Source organism: Exophiala mesophila, assembly GCF_000836275.1.
Source record: "Exophiala mesophila strain CBS 40295 unplaced genomic scaffold supercont1.1, whole genome shotgun sequence".
Lineage (NCBI taxonomy): Eukaryota > Fungi > Ascomycota > Eurotiomycetes > Chaetothyriales > Herpotrichiellaceae > Exophiala > Exophiala mesophila.
In genome coordinates, this window is record NW_015622504.1 from 5,768,088 (window position 1) to 5,788,543 (window position 20,456).

Genomic DNA, 20,456 nt, shown 5'->3' on the forward strand with positions numbered 1-20,456 from the left:
ATTGTCCCCCGTTCACCCACCTATTCAACATTCGTTGTTATTTCCTATTGTTTGCCCTGTACCTCAGTCACGAATTTCCTTGGTTTGTACCATCAATAGCCACTCACTGCTCACTGCTCAATCGTGAGCCTGGCTGCTTTTCCTCTTTAATCTCTGCACTCGGGCTGGTTCTGTCTACCATCTTTTGCATTCAATCGAACCCTCTCCCCTTCAGCTTATCAAGTTCTTAAACAACCCACCACTCTTTTCTTCTCTAATATCGAGATCCAACAGATATTTCATCGTCGGCCTCTACGCCATGTCCGCCCCGCCAGCCTTACCAGCTGGCATTTCTCCATCCATGCCTGCCGGCAGCCATGAGATGCGAGACTATTACTCCAACCAAGACCCACCTCGACTATTCCCACACACTACACCATCCATCACACCCTATCTTGGCCTCCGGGCTCGTCTATCACAAATCTGGTTCAACCGATGGACTATTCTACTCCTACTTGTTCTTGTTCGGACTCTAATCGCAATTGCGAGTGTCGACAGCAACCTGATCTCCGCTCGACGCGAAGCCCTCGCAGCTTGTGCAGATGTCGAATCGATGGGTTCCACCATGGCCTCAATGCCGCATTACATGTCACTAGGCGTTAATGAACTCGCCGCAACCGGAGTGGAGAAGTCAGTCAACGGTCTCATGGAGATGTCAACCTTGAGTGTGACCGCTGTGGAAGAGATTGTCATATTCGTCATTGGAATGATGACGAACACCTATCTCTGTCTCATCACACTCGCCGTCTCTGGAAGCCTTCACGCCGTCATTGGTGCGCTTGACTCCGCACAGGGCAGTCTCGACAAGATGACCAAAGATCTTGGTGACGGTCTGGGTTCGGCTGTAGGCGACTTCTCGGAAGCCTACAACAAATTGGTAGATTCTCTCAAAGGCTTCGTTGGCTTCTCGGTCTCCGGAGTCAACCCACCAAAGTTGGATCTCACCAAGCAAGAAGATGCTCTTCGGGCTCTCAAGTTGCCTCCTGGTTTCGAAGATGACTTGGCCAAGCTCAACAACTCCATCCCCACCTTTGCTGAAGTCAAGAACCTGACCGAATCCATCATTCGTCTGCCCTTTCAAGAAGTGAAAAAGCTGATGGCCGACAACATGAAAAACTATACCTTCGACCGCTCCCTGTTCTCCGTTCCGCAGAAGCAGCAACTTACCTTCTGCAGCGATGGCAATGGCATCAATTCTTTCTTTGATCGTCTGACCAGCATAGCCCATCTTGCACGTCGCGTCTTTCTCGGCGTCTTGATCACCCTGGCTATCCTAGTCATGATCCCTATGGCATGGCGAGAAATCAGAAGATATCGAAAAATGCAAGAACGCAGTCTGCTTGTTCGCTCCGATGCACGCGACCCCATGGATGTTGTCTATCTCGTCAACAGACCATATACCTCGAGCTTCGGCCTCAGACTCTCCCATGGATATGAATCGCCGAGGAAGAGAAATTTGATTCGCTGGGTCGTCGCATATGCAACGACAGACGCTGCCTTGTTTGTTCTGGCGCTCGCCATCGCCGGTCTCTTCGCGTGTGCATGTCAAGCTATCCTTCTTCATGCCCTGGCAAAACAGGTCCCAGCCCTGAGTCAGCAAGTTGGTGATTTCAGTGACGAAGTCATGCTCCAACTCAATAATGCCTCTGCTCAATGGGCTATCGCCACCAACCAGGTCATTACTTCCACCGGTCAAACCATCAACCAAGACATGCTCGGCTGGATTGAAATCGCCACAACAGCCGTCAATGACACTCTCAACATGTTTGTTGACAAGACTACTGAAATCCTTGACGTTGCCTTTGGAGGGACGCCCCTCAAAGACCCCATCATGGGTGTTCTCGACTGTCTTGCGTTGATGAAGATTGCCGGAATTCAAAAGGGCATTACTTGGGTTCATGACCATGCTCACGTCGATTTTCCCTTGTTTCCCAACGATACTTTCAGTATCGGGGCGGCACAGAGTCTGTCCGCCACAAGCGAACCTGACGACTCTTTTCTTGCCAGCCCCGGTGATGCTGCCAGTGACAAAATCACCAGCGCCGTCGCACGTTTCATCAGCGTGATCGAGGCCGGTATCAGAATCGAAGCTATCACCTCCACCGTGATTCTACTGCTGTGGATCCTGATTGTTTTTATTGGCATCATCCGTGCCTGCATCTTCTGGCGTGGGAGGGACAAGGTTCGCGGGGACGGTGGTGACTTTCATTCATCCGCCTCACCCCCGACCGCCGTCAATCCCCCTTCTTCCCACGAGTTTTACCTTTATAATCAGGACAGACGTGCTGACTTTGATAACATCCCATTGTCTACTGTTGGTCACACCAACTCCGGACGCCATGACCGCATGCATCCGTCGATGACAGCTAGACCAATGTCGCCAGCACCAAGATACAGTCCACCAGCCAGTCACGTTGAACACGAAGACCATTACGAAGACCCAAAGCAGGAATACATTGATGCATCCCAGACAAGACACAATCCATTCGGAGACGACAAACATGTGAGCTATTGGTATGGGACTGCAAATGCGAAGTCGTGACCAATTTTATCCCCATGACTGCCTATCGATCCATCCATCCAGACATGTACCTTTGGTATCAATTCGCGACCCATGGTCTGCTTCGCACTCGACTCTCCATGGAGCCGAACAAACAAAATGAACATTTGTGGAGGAACCAAATTTTTCCTCGGTTTGAAGACCAAACCCCCGTGAATGATAAAGCCCAAGATGGCTTTGAAGTGTGTGTGCATGTAGAATGAGACATGCAGTGTGGCGAGGATGACCCCTTTCATTTACATGTCCTCTTTCTGAATGGAACGTTCCCCTGTCAATGTCTATGGACCTGAATATGGAACCGAGATCACCTCGGCGACCAGCAGGTCCCAGCAGAAACAGAGGGATGCTGTTCAAGAAGTGGTGGATCTGTAATGGAAAATGGGAAACCTCGCAAGGATTTGAATGGTCGAGGGATCTAAAGTTCCTTCCCTGCCCCTTCTCCGGTGGTGTGGTCTTAGATCATCTCTCTTTCAAAGAGACGTTGGTCTTGTTTTGAATACTTGTGCATCGACCTTTCGCCGGCCCTCTCCTCCCTTTTGTGGCCGTCGCGCTCGAACCCGTTCACCTTGACCGTGAATTTGTGCGTTCGAGTGTATAAGCAAGGATTTTCGATGAAAGACATCAAACGCCACGCCGTTATATCGCAGCCGGAGTCGCGTGATGGAGTGGAATCATAAGTCCTGTCGATCTTATGGTACGAATGTGAAGTTCGTGCCCTCGAGGACGAAGTTGGTCTAGTTCCCGTCTTTTCCTTGTCCTGCCATTCTTGGATCTATCGACCACCATCTCATATCGACACCCACAAGTCTTATGACACATCAACAGAGCCCCCCTCTTCCATCTTCTCGTTTCCCGCGAGGTTTGTTTATGATGGAAGACATTGGGCTGGCTCTGTGTTCATCGTCGGACTTAGTGAGATGGGAGGAGTCAAGTTTGTTTTGGATCAAGGTTCTGTTACAGAGGATTTGTTGTTGATGTGAGGTCTCGAGGGACATCTTGTGGACCTTCATCTATGAAGGTTTACTGCTGTTGATGTGTGCGTGGATGTCGAGAGCCTCGATGCATGCTCGGGAGTTGGCAGAGTTTTGGATAGTCTAACTTGTTCGGAGATTGTCTACCTTCATTTGTGGGGGTTGATGAATCTCAGCTACCGCAAGCTAGTTGAGACTCGACACTGATCTTCGGAGAGGCTGTCAATCTCATTTGCGTTGGTGAACAAATTGGCCGTCCGAAATTCTGTTGAGCCCGAGTTTCGAGTTCACTCTTTGACAGTGGGTGAGCGTGGATTAGATTATCTGGGAAGAAACCTGACGAGGTGGTATGGGGAAGTTGAATGGCTGGATGGCATACTTTAACAAGTGGTCTGGAGTTGAAATTTTGCCGAAGGACAAGCCTACTACGACTTGACTCGATCTCCCAACATCTTGAGCACCCAGCCATTCTCCAGTTCTCCGTCTTTCCAGCTCCAAGCCATCCTCTACCTGGCCATGTGGTCCCTTTCCCCGTTTTCCAGTCCATGAAACAACACTGTCGAAGAAAGATCTCCTCCTTTTTCGACCTCGATGCCAAACGCTTTCTGCACGCCGAGTGCGCTTTGTCATCGGCTGTGAGGCCCGAGAGAGTTGAGGAGATATGGATAGCGCTTGTGCGCGGTCCAACCATTACCAAAAACCAAGAAAGAAAACCCCAAAAAAGCCCAGGGCTCTGGATCATTGTCACCGGAAAGATCTCAGATTGAAGCACGGTTCCATTTAGTTGATTTTTGACCACCCACGGGTCATGGTTCGACTGTCTACTATCCTCTACCGGTTGTTTACTTTATCGGTAGCCTTGTCTTTTAATTCTAGATAGAAGATAGTCCCAATGACCATGGCAAGGATTTAGAGCCTGACAATTTTGGAGATTTTGATTGCAATCATAAACATATGGATTGAGAGTCAGTGACAACGGGGATGAGTTGTAGACATGCTATAATCTGTCAAATTCACACAAATCAATTTTGATGGTTTCATATCCATCATCCGCTCTTCATCTCTCCTGAATGAATTATCAGTCTCGAGAGCTCATCCATGCATTCGTTCGTTCATTGATTCATTATGGCATTCTTCCTCCCATTCAGCTCACCCCTCTCTCCACCCTTTAATTGTCTCTCCTTCCCTCTCTCCCTATGTTTCTCACTCAAACATCTGACATTGCTTCGCACCAGGAACCTGTGTCACCCAAGGAAGACGATGTTTAACCCACAATTCAGCCTGAGGACCGGTCCACTGCTCGAGCCCCTGGGCTCCTCTGACATTTACAGCGCCGTCAAGGCCATCGCCATTGCCCCCGCCGACTTCTTCAGACGCATCCAAAGAACCCGCTAGAACGATGATCATGCCAGGAAATCCGGCCGGGGCACGCTTATACAAGGTGCTCGGACAATTGGCACAGCCGGAGAAAATCATCTCCAGACCGGCTTCTGAATGCACAGCACGGGTTTCACGCAGTCTTGCTCCACTGGCCGTTTGAATCTGGAATGTCCCTGCTGAATCTTTCGTTCGCGATGCTGATGCCGAGTCTGACGACGTCTCTTGCGTCATTCCTGGAGAGGATGAAGGTGATGCTGCGGTATCTGGATCGCGAAGCATAAATGCCGTTGCGTACGACGATCCGCTAAGTTTGCGGCATGTGAGACAATGGCATAGGACCTGTGTAGAGAAGTAAGTAAGTAAGTAGGGATTCGATTAGTTTTGACCAGTCTGGCTGGCTGTATGTCGAAACAAGAACTTAGGGTGTCGGGAGGTAGGTACTATACCTTTGCAACCGGTTCTTCATCGAATGAATACGTCACATCACCACACATACACGATCCTTTGGTCGGCATATCTGAAGACGAAGGTTATGGAGGATTGGATGAACCAATTAATACCTATGTATGGGATTTCTCTTGCTCGGTTGATCAGTGAGTGTGAATTTTGATGGTGTCGATGCTCCACAGGTTCAGATTAATGGTGCATACGAAGGAAGGAAGAAAGAAATCTCAGCAGCGGCGACGAGCATTGTCATGGAGATAAATCATGGGAAAGGATGACAGGCCCCCAGAGCTGAGTTATTAGGGTTGTGAGTATATTCTGTACTCCTCTCGAACACGAGGTCCATTACTGGGGATCTCGTATTACTGTGTTTCACTACCAATCATCTTCTAGTTTGATTACGCTGAACCATCAAATACCTGGAAGGGGGGACGAGGGACCAAGCTTGATCATTGTTGATAACCCTAATTTCGACCGAGGATTGGGCCCTACAGGGCACATGGCAAAACCTTGGTTGACATTTGCTGGCACTCGTATACGGAGTAAGTAGGTAGTGCAGTCACTGGTCGACGGTCTGGGGAGTCGAGATTCAAGCCACTTCCCATAACCGGCAACTGTAAAGTTGAACTCAAACCTGCCAGCAGTAAGTGGATGGGGTTTAGACTGTCGTGTAGGCCTGCATCTAGATCTAGCTGAGAATGAACCAAGGTCGGCTGGTATATGAAAGAATGTGTCAGTATATGTGTAGGCATGGTTATGCCACATAATGTTAATTTGGTAGGCTTGCATTTTGGACCATACCATGTCATTATGCAAAATAGTGTACAAATTACTGTGCCCTCTTGTGTTTCCAATCAGTTGGCTATACCAACGTAATTATAATACATGCTCTTTCTTCTATTCGGTGTCCAAATCTTTGTCCACTTTGTCACCAAAATCGGTATCCTCCAAAAAGAATTGGCCCTGAAGTTTATCAGGCAAGTAGTCCTGTTTGACTTTCCCTCCGACATAGTCTGGATTGTATTTGTATTCCTTGCCATATCCAAGCTCCTTCATTAGTCTGGTCGGCGCATTACGCAGATGGATAGGTATGGGTAAACCGGCGATTCCAGGCTCCTGAAGGGCATGCATAGCATTGGCAAGGCCTCGGTAAGCTCTGGTGGATTTTGGTGCATGGCATAACGCAACGGTGACATGAGCAAGATTGATCCGGGCCTCTGGCAGACCAACCTTTTCCGCTGCAGTGTACGCTGCAGTGGCCAGTGGGAGCATCGAGTTGTCAGCGAGGCCCACATCCTCCGATGCAATCACGATCATTCTGCGGGCAATGTACAAAGCGTCTTCTCCAGATTGAATCATGCGAGCCAAATAATACAAAGCGGCGTCAGCGTCGCCACCACGGACCGATTTGTGAAATGCGGAGATGGTGTCGTAGTGTTGATCGCCGGCTCGGTCGTAGACGAGTGTTTTGGTCAGTGACTGTTTTAATTGCTCCAGGGTCATATCCTTGCGTTGACTGAGCTCCATGACCAACTCGAGTAGATTCAAGGCGGTGCGAGCATCTCCATCAGCGAATGTGGCCAGATATTTCAACAGGTCACCATCTACCAATTCAGAGGGTGTGTACCGTTCGTTTTCGGTCTCCTTTGCCAGAGCCCTCTCGAGAATATCTACAATGTCAGACTCAGTCAGTTTGGAGAGAGTAAACGTCCGACAGCGACTGAGGAGGGCGTTCTGCACTTTGAAACTGGGATTCTCCGTCGTTGCTGCAATCAGTGTTACAATTCCAGCCTCGACCGGTGCCAGAAAGACATCCTGCTGTGATTTGCTGAACCGGTGGATTTCATCACAGAAGAGGATGGTTTTTCTTCCTGTCAATGACAGCTCTGACCTGGCTTCAGCGAAGATCTTCTTGACTTCGGCGACACCAGAGTTGGCAGAGTTGATTTCAACGAAGCGGCTGCCCACCATGCTGGCAATGACACGAGCAATGGTGGTTTTACCAGTGCCGGCGCCACCCCAGAGGACCATGGATGGAACACGGTCTGCTTCGATTAATCCACGGAGGATGCCATTTGGGCCGACGAGATCTTGACCGGAGATCTCGGAGAGGGTGCGCGGGCGCATGCGTTCTGCCAATGGGGCGGCTTTATCCAAGGCAGATAGTTTAGGTTTTTTAGATGGTGGTGGGTTGAGGGATGAATCCAGGTTATGTGAGCTATGGTGGGATTGAGAGGGTTCATTCCGCATGTCATTATCTTCGCTCTTACGAAGTTCCTCGCCATGGCTGACACCATTGGTATGGTTTGTGGATACTGAATCAAAGGAGCGTTTCAGAGAGGTTGGAGTGGAGTGGACATCGATCAGACTGGGAGAGGGCCTAACTGGCTGGGAGGAGGAGAAGAAGTTCGCAGCAGCATCTCGTTTGGCAGGAGTTCTGAAGACACCGGCGACCGAGGGGGAAGATTTTATGGATGGGGTGGGTTTGTCGGACTCAACGTCTTGCAGACAATTGGAGTCGATGTGGTTGTTGATGTTGGCCTGCTTGACGGATTTGCCGCATATTGGACATTGGACCATTCTGACCAGGCCATGCCAGGAGGTAGTGATGGGGCAGTGGAGGACTGGACGCTGGAGATTGTCAGTGTGGATGATGGTGGAAATTCAATTGAATGAGGAATATCAGATTCCCCCACAGACGCGTCGCGTCAAATAAAGTGGCAGCCGCAAAAGTGGAGGAACGACAAGGCTGAGGAATGCCGACAAGGCTGAGCCTCAGGGTTCTTCTACTCCAGGTCTTCCAGGTCTTGCTCCACACGGTTTCTTCCTTTTCATCGCTGATCGTTGCTAGCCACCAGGTGATGAACTTGACTAACCTACATTATATTTGAGCTCTAATCCGTATGCTATAGGTCCCGCATGCAGTCCATGAGATGTGACGGCACTGTTGTCAAACCTCATAAGATGATTGCCACCGTCTGTGGGAGACCCTTGCCACTTCTAGTGCCAGATCAAGCAAAATACTTTTTCAACCCTCTCAATCTTTCTTTCGCATCATCCAAGACGTCGTCATTTTTGCAAACGGCGAACCTCATCCAGTCCTCGGCAAGATGTGCTCGCTCATCAGTGTAAAACTCGGTGGGAGGAATGGCAGCAACACCCAGCTCCATGATCAGGAACCATGATATCTTGAAGTCTCGAGGTCGGTCCTTGACATGGTCGGGAAAGCTATAACCTTCGGGCAATTTGACTTTGGATAGATTGGCCAGGACAAAGTAGCCTCCCTCGGGAATGGAATAAGGGATGTCGAGCTCGTCAAATACTTGAGTGAACCGATCCACCTTGGCTTTCATATCGGTGACGGCTTGGTCCCAGAAGCCTTCCTTGTCAGCCTGTTCAAATCCAATGGCTGCTGCTTCCTGTAGAGGAGAGACGCTAGAATAGCAAATTCGGGTATGAGCGGCGGCGACATATTTGATGAGATGAGGAGGTCCAATGAGATAACCGACGCGCCAACCTGTCGCATAGAAGTTCTTTCCCGCTGATCCAACGGTGAGGGTGATGTTGGCCAGTTCAGGGGACAGAGCGGCGATTCGAGTAAAGGGGACATAGTATAATCGATCGTAGACTTCATCGGAGAGAATGATGACGTTGTGTTTGAGGGCCAAATCACCAATTCTTTGTAATTCATCCTTGCTAAAGACTTTGCCAACGGGGTTATGGGGTGAATTGAGGACAATCATCTTGGTCTTGGAATTGAATGTCTTTTCCAATTCTTCAAAGTCGATCGACCAGTTTGCCGCAGACGAAGTCCTTTGCGCTCCATCTTTGGGTGGGTGGAGTGGGACATATCTGATGGTGCCACCGGGCATTTCAATGTTGCTGATATATTGGTCGAAGAAAGGCTCAAAGATGATGACTTCGTCGCCGGGTTCAATGAAGCCCATGAATGCGCTCAACATACCTGGGTTTTATGTCAGTCATTGAAATCAGTGACAGTCCGCATATACTCGACCTACCTTCATTTGCGCCAGTAGTAATGGTAACCTCGGTCTCTGGGTCTAGTCTTCGGCCAAAGAATGGGGAGTACGCATCGGCCAGAGCCTTCTTCAGTCTAGGTCGACCCTTGGTGGGGGAATACTGATTGCACTCGACCCTGTCAAGGGCACCCTTTGCGGCATCGAGGATGAACTGGGGAGGATTGTAGCCACTGAGTCATGACGGTCAGTATACATCTTCTTTAGTCCGTAGAGACTAGGGTTGGCCTTACAAGAACCCTTGTCCCATGTTGACGATGGGCTGAACAGGGCTAGCCGCTGCAGCTTCGTTCACAATTGACCACACATCTTGTTTTTGGCCTGCGACCCGTTTCGCAGGCGCAAACTTGGCCTCAAGGGCCGCCGTGGAAGACATGGTCCGACGACAGTGGATTTGGAATTGCGATGGCCAAGGTGGACTTCCCCGGGCGCGAAATGGAAGACTTTTGTTCGAGATCGACACAGAATATCGAGTAATAGTGAATGGGCGTGACACAGAGCGGACAGCGACGGTGGTAGAGTTTGCGAGGTTGACGTTCATGAGGAGGGTGAGAAGGGAACAACGCAACGAAAGAGGTGTTTGTATGATCTCACGCGGCAAGAATGACAGCGTATGGGAGAAAAATGAATCCGTCAAGGGCGAAGGCGTGCTAGATTCCGCGTTCCTGCGTGGGGGACATTCGTCAATCAATCGGGTGCGTGTATTGGATTGAGTTGGAGGAAGATGCTTGAGTTGACGATTGATGATTGGAGCTCAAGGAATGACGAAATTTGGAGTTTTTGATATTTGGAGCCTTGGAGGCAATGTTAGTGGGGGGAGGGGGATGGGGCAGGAGGTGGAACTGAAGGGCCGAGGTCATCTTGTTTAGGCGTCACCACCCTTGAAGCTTTAACTAGGAAGAAGAGATCTGTAGGCGTCCGAGGCCTAAGGTCACGCACGTATTGTACGTCCAACAACCGCATGGCAAAATCTCACAAGTACATATGACTGCATCACATCTACACCAAAGCAACCACTTCAAGGCTTCAAAACTCAATAATATTTGTCAAAATGATACCCAATGTACCCTAATGTACGGGTAATCCCTTCTCTTGACGCCATATCAATATGCAATGGTTTCGTATCGGGACCTTTAAAGCGGTCCAGCAGTCATGTCCAACCCCGATCACGGTAGTTCAATACATGCAACCGTTCATCTCATCCTGCTCGCGCCTGCACACAAGTGCAGTTCACAATGATGTAGCCATATATCCATCCTGCGTCTTTGCCTTTTCCATTTTATATCCAGATGCTGTCAAGATTCAACCTTCTTATGCATATCGCACGCTCTGCACACGACCGTTTCCAGGATTGCTCCAAGCCCCATACGACGGCGGAGGCTGCTGTGGAGGAGGGTACCATGTCGGCGAGTTCTGCATTGGCGGCGCATACGAACCTCCATATCCTCCATTTTGCATGTGAGGAGGAATCGATGGGCCATCCCAGCCTCGGTGATTCCCAGCGTTGCCTGGGGCTCCCCTTCGATTGGGGTATGCTGCCAGCTTCTTCTGTTTGGGCCTTCTGCATCGTCGAATACAGCACCCCAGGATGCCGAGGAGGAGCAGGCCTCCCAACGCGCTGGCCAACGCGATCACCAAGGTCTTGTTGTCCTGGATCCATGAGCTCACTTCTCCTCCTACCGAACTGCCACGGCACACTCCGTTTTCGCAATGACCACCCCCACCGCACGGTGTTCCGTCTAGGAAGTTCTGTTGCATCGAGTAGCACACATTGCGCCCAAAGTCGGGGCTTGCGCAGCTCAAGCTACAGGTTTGGCTGTTGCAGGCATATGTGTCGTTGTCCGAGGTGTAGCTGCCCATCAGGGTCTTGCATTGGAGATCTCGGCTCGTGCATTGCCCACTGGCGCATCGTAGCCCTTGGCCACAGTCTTCGCCATCCGGGGCGGTGGTGTCAGAAGGACAAGTACCATTGGTACCCGAACAAGTCTCTGCGGGGTCACAAACTCCCGTGCTCTCTCGGCACACCGTTCCAGAGCCTGCGAATTGACACTGCGACGTACAGCAGCCTTCATTGCTTGGGTCACAGAAGGCGCCCTCGTTGAAGCGGCATGTCTCAGCATTACAGCATCCATTACCTCCACATCCTTCTGTACCACCACAGTCACAATCTTCGCCTTCTTCCACAATGCCATTGCCGCACTGGTTGCCACTGATGGTAACAACGCCTTTGTTATCGGTCAGGCACCCCGAGTTGACTGAATTTCGGCCCAAGGCACTGCAGATGTTGCCCACCGAGCATGGAGAAAAGTTGGTGATCCCAGATGCCGCAAAGGGGTTCATCATGAATTGAGCGTTGGCGTCGCAGGCGGTCGAGGAGAACGGACAACATTGGCCCGAGTTGACCACGTTGGTGTCACGACAAGCAGACTGGTCACAGTCATGAACCGCACCAAAGGTATGACCGGTTTCGTGAGCGAAGACCTGCCACTCAGTCGACGTCTTGGCAACAACATTGGCCCCGGTGACGCTCTGTGAATTACCGCCACCGTCTTGTTGACTTGTCGCACCGTGGTTGCAAAGTTGGCCCAGCCAGGCGAGACCAACTTCGGCACCGGTATTGCATGTTGTGAAGAGGGTCCAATAGGCATTGGTATCGCCACGCTGGCCTCTCCAGGCGGAGAAGAGGTTCAATCTTTGGGTGATGTCGGTGTTGGAGTTGCACCCAACGTTCCAAGGCGTCTGGGTGCTGGCGGTCCCGGGGCATTCAGAATCTGAGACAGTCAGGTTTCTCAAGCCAAGAGTGATGTTGAAGGTCGATTGATACAATTCCGATGCAGTATTGACAGTACTGATGATGTTTTGCCGGACGCTATCGGTAGAGTTGAAACTGGCGGTATAGGCACAATCGGTGGCGGCGCCGACCAGGGCGACTCTGCGAGTGCTGGGGCAGCCGGCGGTACTCCCAATACTGTTTCGGAGGTTGACACCAGCGGAGTTGCCGTTTCCAGCGCCACCGCCATCGATGCTCTGACGCTTGCCAAATAGATTGCCCACGGCCATGGTGCCCCACGATCCCTCATCCCGTCTGAGTAACAACTCGCGGAAAATGGGATGTTCAGGGTTGGTATTGAAGGACAGTTTATCGGAACCACAAGCAGAGGACGAGATGCCGTCACGCTTCAATTCGGTGTGCATGGGGGATTGTTGGCCGATGTCGGTGTCACGCCAGATAACCATGTATTCGTCCTCGTCGTCCTCAACGTTGGGGTCCAGGTAGTGTTTGGTGGCCATGTAAGAAGATTTGAGCTGGACGTGGTGATGATTTCCCAGAACCGAAAAGGCGCCTTCGAACAGAGGGTGAACGCCATCTCTCCTGACCACAATACGTGCCCACCCAGTATGCTCCGAAACCCCGTCTTCATCTACCAGATATGAACGGCCCTGAAAGACTTTGTGATCATCTCTGTTCATCTTCTCTGCATGTTTCACGTTTCCATCTTTGTCGAGGAACTCGATGTACGAGTCCTCATGAATAATGTCATGATTGGGTTCCAGACTGAGGCGAACATGTTGAGCGTTGTTGTGGAGATCAAAAGTGATGTCAAAGTGAGAATTGGCATGTACTCGCTGAGAAGGGGTGTGAATCCTCGGATTTTGGATTAATGACAAATAGTTTAAGGGATTGCGGGCTCTTGAATTGGCATCAACAGCCACTGTGAGTAAGAGACATGATGCGGCGGTGGCCAGCAAGTCTCTGAAAAAGCGCATTGCGCTCGCGAGGTCGAAGTGGTGAGTTTAAGTCGAGATCGATCGATTACCGCATGAGAGCGAGAGTGTGTATCAAGCTTCGTATATCGAAAAAGCGAACGACTGGCGGAGAATATGAGTATTAAGACAACGGAAAGCGTTGTTGTTGAGAGTGTATGGAGGAATGAGTGAGAGGTAGGTCGGTAGAAGAGGGAGTAGAGACGGGTGGGAGGCGAGGTAGAAGAGACGATGGAGTTGGTGGTGACGATGACAAGTCTGAGCCGCCGAAGAGAGAGAGGTCGAGAGAAATGGGTGGTACTCAGAGGTGAGGAGTGCCTGAGAACAATAATGCGGGAGGATACAGAAGCGTAAGTGGCAAAGGATGGCAGTGTAGAAACGCCCAGGCGGAGTTTTCGGGGCTTATTATTAGTGGAGGGAAGGATTACAAGCGGAGCCAACGAGTGACGATGAGCATAAATCCAGGCGGCCTAGGAAGTGCTCCAAGAGTGGTTATGGAATCTCGTGTGTGCGTGGAATCAAGGACGACCAGCGTTATTGGATGTAGAGGATGTCCGTCAAGAGATGGAGTTGATGGATCGACAGAGAGTAGGTAGAGTGAGAACAGTGCCGGATGAAGATGGGATGGCAGGAGAATGTGATTGTTGTTTCGCAGACAGTCGTGGCAGTTTGGACGCTGTAAAGGTTGGGGGCATTTGGGGTGGTACTGAACCAGATGCGCGAGAAGGGGGCACCGATGCGTATGAGTCTACAACAGTCGGTCGGCTAGCCATTAACTAGGCCAGGTAGTAGTGCACAGTTTTTAGGCTTGATGTGTACCTAGGTTGGCCTGCATTAGGCATGGCGCATAGAGGGCTGATGCGAAGGGTCTAGGTAGAGCAAATGAAACAACAGCCGGCCACAACGCTCAGACATCAAACACCCCAAGGAGAAACGAACAGTGGGAGGCGGAGCAACGGGGCTCGCCAGAGGCTGTCCGGAAAGTTGGGACTGATCTGTAAAAGATGAAGGGAGGAGGGGGGCCGAGCCTGTGAGCCTGTAAGCCTGTCATGCCTGTTCACCCAGTGGTTGTTTGGACGTGGGTTGTGAGGGTGACGGACACGGGTCTGACTGGCCTGGCCATCCGAGGTACCACCTGGTGCCAAAAATGTCCACGAATCAGCCAAGACCGCCAAGCAAAGATTGGTAGCAGGATGACGATAGCAGTAGAGATCCGAAGGCTAAAAACGCCCGAATTGACCTGTGAGCGACACTAGTGGTTTCTCTTGGATCGTGGCGAGGTGCACCGAGTTTGCATAACGCAGAGATGCAGAGGGCGCACACGGAGTACGGAGTACTGTGAGTGTGCACTGGCACTGCCAATAATAATAATGGTACATACTCCGTACTTGCGTTTTGCGCTTGAGACCTCACTCGGAGAATAGCATGTCAGTCCCCGTGTGTGTGTGTGGAGTATGATGTCTTGATTCTGGGCTTGGTGTTACGCAAATCTACTCGATCTTTTTGTCGTCGTTACCTTTACAGATATGCAGGTGTATGTACCTTGGACTGTATAGGCGCAGAGGAGTTTACCAACCTATCATCAAGTAGATCCTCGAATGGGGGTATAGTACAACTGAGGAATAATCTTCTACGAGAATCTACTCGCATGGTGCTCCAAGATACAGCACAATAGTCGTACTGCGCGGCTTCCTATTCGAATCTGTACGTGCATCGATAATAATAATAAATGCCAGAGATACTTTTATCCTTCCATCTCTCTTGGCACTTGGTCTCCCTCGCGGCAACGACTCCGATCTACTACTGATCAGCAAATCGAGATCATGGGGTCGGTGACTACATGGCTACATACATGTATTATTATAAAAGTCTGTACTCAATTAAAGGCACCCTGCTTATAAATTGACCCGGCCTCTCTTTATTAGAAATGTATCGCAATCATCCCGTATGTCCCGTGACCGACAGCATCGCTCAGAGTGTGTATGACAATATCCATGGAGTCTTACATAGGTACCGACCATCTGGAACAGAGTACGGAGTATGTGACCCGAGTTGTAATTAATAGTTGTCTTGTGTGAGGTCCACGTCATCGTTGAGGCGGGGAGCAAGAATCGGAGTTAAGGAGGAGTGCATTTTGAGGCAGGGGCGATGCAGGAAGAGAAGCAGTTGCCTGTCTCAACAACTCCAAGGGTGTGTCCACGTGCTTAATCTGCTGGATGGACATGTGATGTGGAAAGATACAGTAACTGTCTACCTAAGGTACCTACCCATCCCTCGTTTCTTGAGAACCGATAGAGGCTCAAGGGGCAGAGGCCGAGGCCATTGAGATGAATTGCAACTAGAATCGCGCCTCAAAGTCACTCGCTCCTTTCTTGCAAAGCGAACAGCCAGCCTCGGCACCAGTGGACTAAGCCCCGTTATAGCCAATTCCATCTTCTCAAACAGGGTTTCACCTTCTCAAACACCTCATTTCCTCCTCCATTTCGCCTATGTACGCTGTGAAACTCACCGGAAATATCATTTCCGGTTACGCTAAGTACAGTATTTCACCTGTCCTGACCGTTGGTGCTTATGATTATTATTGCAGCCGATCACAAATATTTGCTAAGGATTTCTTTTCACAGTTAATAGCAGAAAAACTGTCCCTTTGTAAAGCACATGAATACATACAATGGTTTGAGTGGATATTTTCCCCTCGGGCTTGATCCAGACATGTGTATGGTTTTGCAATCGCCATTGAGTCCTGTGTTTGCTGTCATATCTCGACCCAAGTCCACTTTCACCAACGCCATCCATCTAAGCCCTTTTGGTACCAGAAACATGAGCAGCTCGATCGTGTTCGCACCATGATTCTCCTACCCAGCTAAATTTGACATTGGTATACAAAACCATTTTCCATTACTTCCACGCTAACAACGTTGCTGCTCGACAGGCTTACGAACCAGCCTCTGTCTCCACTCCGGGTTCCCTGCCTCCCAACCCACCTGTGAATCTCTTCTTGATTTTGGACACGCCTATCTTGGCCTCGTTTTTGGCAAACTTGACATTTCGTGCTGGGGTCCATTGGGACAAACCCCGGTGTTTACGTTCTTCTGCTCGCTTTCCAGCCTTCTTCTCCCAGTCCGAATCTTTTCGGGATACCGGCTGGACCAACGACGAATCCTCGGTCATGGTCGTGTAAGCCGTCCCATTTGTGTTCATGGTGTCGGTGGTGAGACCTGATTCGCCACTGGGACGTCCATTGGCAGAGACACTACTTTTGCGATGTTTGTCGAACCCACCCTCGGGAGCATTGTCAGCATCAGTAATTCCCAGGTCGGATGAGGACGAGCTGTTGTTTCCCTCATCCTCGGACAAATTATCATCGTCACTCGATGGGTTGAATGGATCGTGAGGTGGCTCGTCCTTGCCGGGCTCGGCAATCTTTTCCCAGTCCTTGTTGGTGTAGGCGCGGGGGTCGTGGCTAAAGGCTCCAGACCAGTCTTCTCCCGATTTCGAAAGCCATTTCTTCTTCTCTTTTTCCGAGGTCTGCTGCTGGAGGACATCACGACCCTGGGTCAAGGACTTTTCGTGTAGATCCTGGATTGAGTCCGGAACCTCGGCCTCGACCACGCGCCGCCTGACACCCTCGGTCAGGCATGCTTCAAAGGTCTCATACGTCTCGCGAGTATCGTTATCGACGACGAAATCGCGGTGAGATTCGTCCATGCCAGCCTTGAATCGTCCACGGAATTGCAGACGTCCAACTTCTTGGAGATCCTCTAGTCCTTTATCCATCATCGATTTATAATTCTCCGCCGTTATATAGTTCTGGACGAGTCGGGCACCATTCTTGGTCTTCCAGATGGGAATGTCAATGGGGACTTCTTGGTTGTCGACCAAGTGCTGCAACCAGATGGATGCATACGCCGCAGCGCCACGTTTTCCCGTGACATGAAACTCAAAAATGACGGGAGATCGATAGCGATGCTTGACTGGCAGGCGGACATGGTTATTGGCCGCCGTGGACACGTCAAAGTAAACGCCATCACCGGACTCGAGTTTGTGGCATGAACTGCGAGGGATCTTGCCACTACTTCCTCCAGTTCGGAGTTTCAACTTGGCATTTTCCGTCCAGCCTTTGGCGATGATTTGATCAGAGATAAACTCGAAGGTTCCGACGTCCCACCCCAACATCTGGGGTGGCAGTCGAGTTTCGACACTCCGGAAAAGAAGAGAGATTCTGACTCGACCGAAACCAATGCCGCCATCCAGTGGGTACCATCTGGTGACTTGAGAACTGGTAGTCAAGATATCCGACAGTTTCAGAGGCACAACTCCAAGGATAGGGTCATGTTCTCGGTTACGTTGATCACGCACGGTGATGGTAACGAGGCCTGATCGCCAATCTCGCATGAATCGTTCCGTTCCAGCGTTGAAGATTGGTTTGCTGCTGACAGCCTTGGCTCGCGTGCGGTAGACCAGGACGTCGTTGAATAAGATTGTACAATAAGAGGTAGGTAATTCTGGAAAAGGTCAGTATTAAAGAAGAAGAAGAAGCAAATGACAGGTGCCAACATACTATTAGACTCTTCCTCGGTGGCTTCGCCATACGCCTTTGCGGGTTCAAACTCTTTGCCTTTACGGTTCCCATCGCTGCCCTTGATGTTTTCTAGTTCCAGGTTGACGATTTGATGGACAATGACGCTGCATATACCGCTTGGCCACAGTGGGTCAGGGGGTGTATGAGCGACCGCATCGGCATCTTCACTGTCGAGCGTGCCTTTCTCGTCCTGGAAGGCGGCGTCGTTCTTGAGATGATCGGGAAGATCCTTATTCTTGCCATCAGTCCGAAGGGCGGGTCTAAATTTTGGCTTGCCAAAGTAACCGACCTCCCAGTGCAATTCACCAGGCATCTCGGTACCTTCTTGAACCCCAGCCAATTTGGAAATCTGAGGATACATCTTCCCAGGGTGTTTGATCATCTTTTGCATGGACAACTCGACTTTTCCGACCATGTCGTCCGAGGTATTGCGATCAGAATCCCACAGTTCAATGCTAAGTTGTTCGTCGGCCTTGATCAGTTCAGGAGTGACGAGTAAAGCGGCAGTCTCCTCCCAGATCGGGTACAAATCATCAGTAATGACACGGGTGCAGTACATTGGCTTGCCGTATTTGGAGAAAGAGAGATTGATATAGGGATCGCTGCCACCGTACTTGCTACCACGTCGATCCTGCTTGCTCAAACCGATGGCTCGATGGATACGGATCCACATGACACCCATTGCCTGTGTGTCCTTTGTGATGTCATCGCCTTGCAGCATGGCCTTGAGGTCCAGCTGCATGGATTTGGGAGCAACATACATGCTGGCGGCGGCGGCGACGGCGTAGTTGACAAAGTTGGAAATTAGGGGCAGGTTGAGGAGGTTGACTCCGCGCTTGATCATGGGAATGCAGCCCGCCTGAACGTGAGGAACTCCCATCAAGGTGAAGGTCAAGTTCTTGGCGAAGGGAGGCTCGGGGGTCATCTGTAACCGCAAGCGGACGGTTCCCACGAGCTCTTGCAACTCGACAAAGATTGGGAGGGGAACACCGATGAGGCCCTTGATCCCAAGGTAGAAAACGAGATTCATGTGCATATTTCGTGCATGATCGGAGGGAGACGCGCCTGCGGGTTTAGCGTGATACGCGAAGGCGATTTCGAGGTTGTAATAGTCACCACCCTCTTCATCTGCTGCAGCTTCTTGAGGGTCTTTTGTCTTCTTGTTTTCTTCGTGAATGCTCTGCTTGAGGTCTTGGACCTTGGAATCTGGCAAGGCTCGCAGGCTGAGGATGCGGATTGGATTGCTTCCCTGGTCGATTTCGGCGACTCTGACGTTATTGATGACACCGGGGACAGAGGCTTGCATGACATCCTCCAAGGTATCCGCAACGGCGGCAAACATTTCTGGGTTGATCAGTCCCCAAACAATACCCATGAAGGTGTTCATCCACTCGACAGACTCGGGCAGAAGATTTGCAGTTGCCTAGAGACAAATTAGTCGGGGGGGAATAGGGACAGGGGGGCAGGTAGAGACGGACAGTTTCTCCTCTGGATTGCTCACTACTCCATTCGACTTCGCGACCGCTTCTCACCACCTCCTTCATCCACAGCCAGACACCCGAGGCAAGGACGGCGCCCAAGGGGATCAGGCCTTTGAGAGCACCACCAAACATCTTACCCACGATGATGACTGAGACTAGAATGGCGAGACACAAACCACTGGCACGCTGCTCGAGGGCGGCAAACATCGGTTCATAACTGACTGAGGGGGTGGGATGAAAGAGGACATTTGTCTTTTCGCCATGGATGGGGACATCTGAAGTACTTCCCTCGGCAATGGGATCAGGGGGGGCCGTGATGTCTTGCTTCTCCTTGTATTCTGGATTGGCCTGGTTGGGGTGGGTTTGAACAGTGGTTGGCTTGCCTAGGTTGGCATTGGGGACGGAGAGCTATGAACAAGGTGAGCGGCAATGGCAATAAGGGGGAAGATAGATTTGCATACGGTTGGATTGTCTGCACGTTGGAGATACTCTTTGCCGACATCAGCAATGATGATCTGCTTTCCAGTGACGGGGTCCGTGACTTCTTTGCCCTTTGTCTTTGGCTTCTCATTCCTATGAGGGATGACCTTGTCGGTGGTCGAGGGCTGGGTTTGTTGATCGATGGCCTTGTCTCTGTCGGCCTTTGACTTGTCGAGATTGGCCACAAACTCATTGATGTTGGGGATCTTGTTCGTCCCGCTCCATGGTTTGCCCGACTTTTGCTGCTGGGGATGTATTGGGTCGGCCATTGTGGATGGGATGAAGGGGCAGACTGTGAATCAGCGAGCGAATAGGGTCCAGGCAGGATCTCCCACCTCCAGGCTTGGAGGTAGTGAGCGGTAGGAGGCGGATAAGGCGGCGACAGTGGTGGTGGGAGGGTAGCTGGGTATCAATCTGAATACAAGGAAGGAGGACTTTGAAGAAAGGTCAGAAGAATTGGATTGAAATTGGTGTCTCGACGACCAAGTCCCAGGACAGGTCCAGTCCAGAGGCCCTATTGCAAACAATGAGCATGGAACAGAGTCAAAATGTAGGTGTAACATTTTGTGAGATGTGAAAAGTGACGGGGGAGGTTGAGTTCGATGTCGATGACGATGACGTATGTGAGATATGCGGCTGGACATGCCTACGCATAGGGAAGGAGCAAATAATAATGAGGAGGAGTATGGAGGAGGAAGGAGCGATGATGTAGCCCAG

At 50.7% G+C, this 20,456-nt stretch overlaps 5 protein-coding genes across 5 annotated transcripts; 1 reads left to right on the forward strand and 4 right to left on the reverse strand.

Annotated features, from left to right (window-relative positions):
* Nucleotides 1-298: 298 nt before the first annotated feature.
* On the forward strand, nucleotides 299-2,581 carry PV10_01827 (uncharacterized protein; the record flags this gene model as incomplete). Its single annotated transcript, XM_016366072.1, has 1 exon — nucleotides 299-2,581. One exon carries the CDS (start codon nucleotides 299-301, stop codon nucleotides 2,579-2,581), a length of 2,283 nt encoding a protein of 760 aa, XP_016229721.1.
* A 3,710-nt stretch (nucleotides 2,582-6,291) lies between these two features.
* Nucleotides 6,292-7,974, reverse strand: PV10_01828 (uncharacterized protein; the record flags this gene model as incomplete). The annotated part of the gene is made up of 1 exon (XM_016366073.1): nucleotides 6,292-7,974. One exon carries the CDS (start codon nucleotides 7,972-7,974, stop codon nucleotides 6,292-6,294), a length of 1,683 nt encoding a protein of 560 aa, XP_016229722.1.
* A 247-nt stretch (nucleotides 7,975-8,221) lies between these two features.
* PV10_01829 (uncharacterized protein) lies at nucleotides 8,222-10,151 on the reverse strand. Its single transcript, XM_016366074.1, has 3 exons — nucleotides 9,665-10,151; nucleotides 9,414-9,604; nucleotides 8,222-9,358 (listed from the first exon to the last, which is right to left on the reverse strand). Exons 1-3 carry the CDS (start codon nucleotides 9,970-9,972, stop codon nucleotides 8,406-8,408), a joined length of 1,452 nt encoding a protein of 483 aa, XP_016229723.1. The 5' UTR covers nucleotides 9,973-10,151; the 3' UTR covers nucleotides 8,222-8,405.
* Nucleotides 10,152-10,439: 288 nt separating this feature from the next.
* On the reverse strand, nucleotides 10,440-13,579 carry PV10_01830 (uncharacterized protein). Its single transcript, XM_016366075.1, has one exon. The coding sequence runs from the start codon at nucleotides 13,197-13,199 to the stop codon at nucleotides 10,743-10,745; it is 2,457 nt and encodes an 818-aa protein (XP_016229724.1). The 5' UTR covers nucleotides 13,200-13,579; the 3' UTR covers nucleotides 10,440-10,742.
* Nucleotides 13,580-15,767: 2,188 nt separating this feature from the next.
* PV10_01831 (uncharacterized protein) lies at nucleotides 15,768-20,288 on the reverse strand. The gene is made up of 4 exons (XM_016366076.1): nucleotides 19,721-20,288; nucleotides 19,257-19,667; nucleotides 17,758-19,201; nucleotides 15,768-17,701 (listed from the first exon to the last, which is right to left on the reverse strand). The coding sequence occupies exons 1-4, from the start codon at nucleotides 20,006-20,008 to the stop codon at nucleotides 16,131-16,133; spliced, it is 3,714 nt and encodes a 1,237-aa protein (XP_016229725.1). The 5' UTR covers nucleotides 20,009-20,288; the 3' UTR covers nucleotides 15,768-16,130.
* Nucleotides 20,289-20,456: the final 168 nt, after the last annotated feature.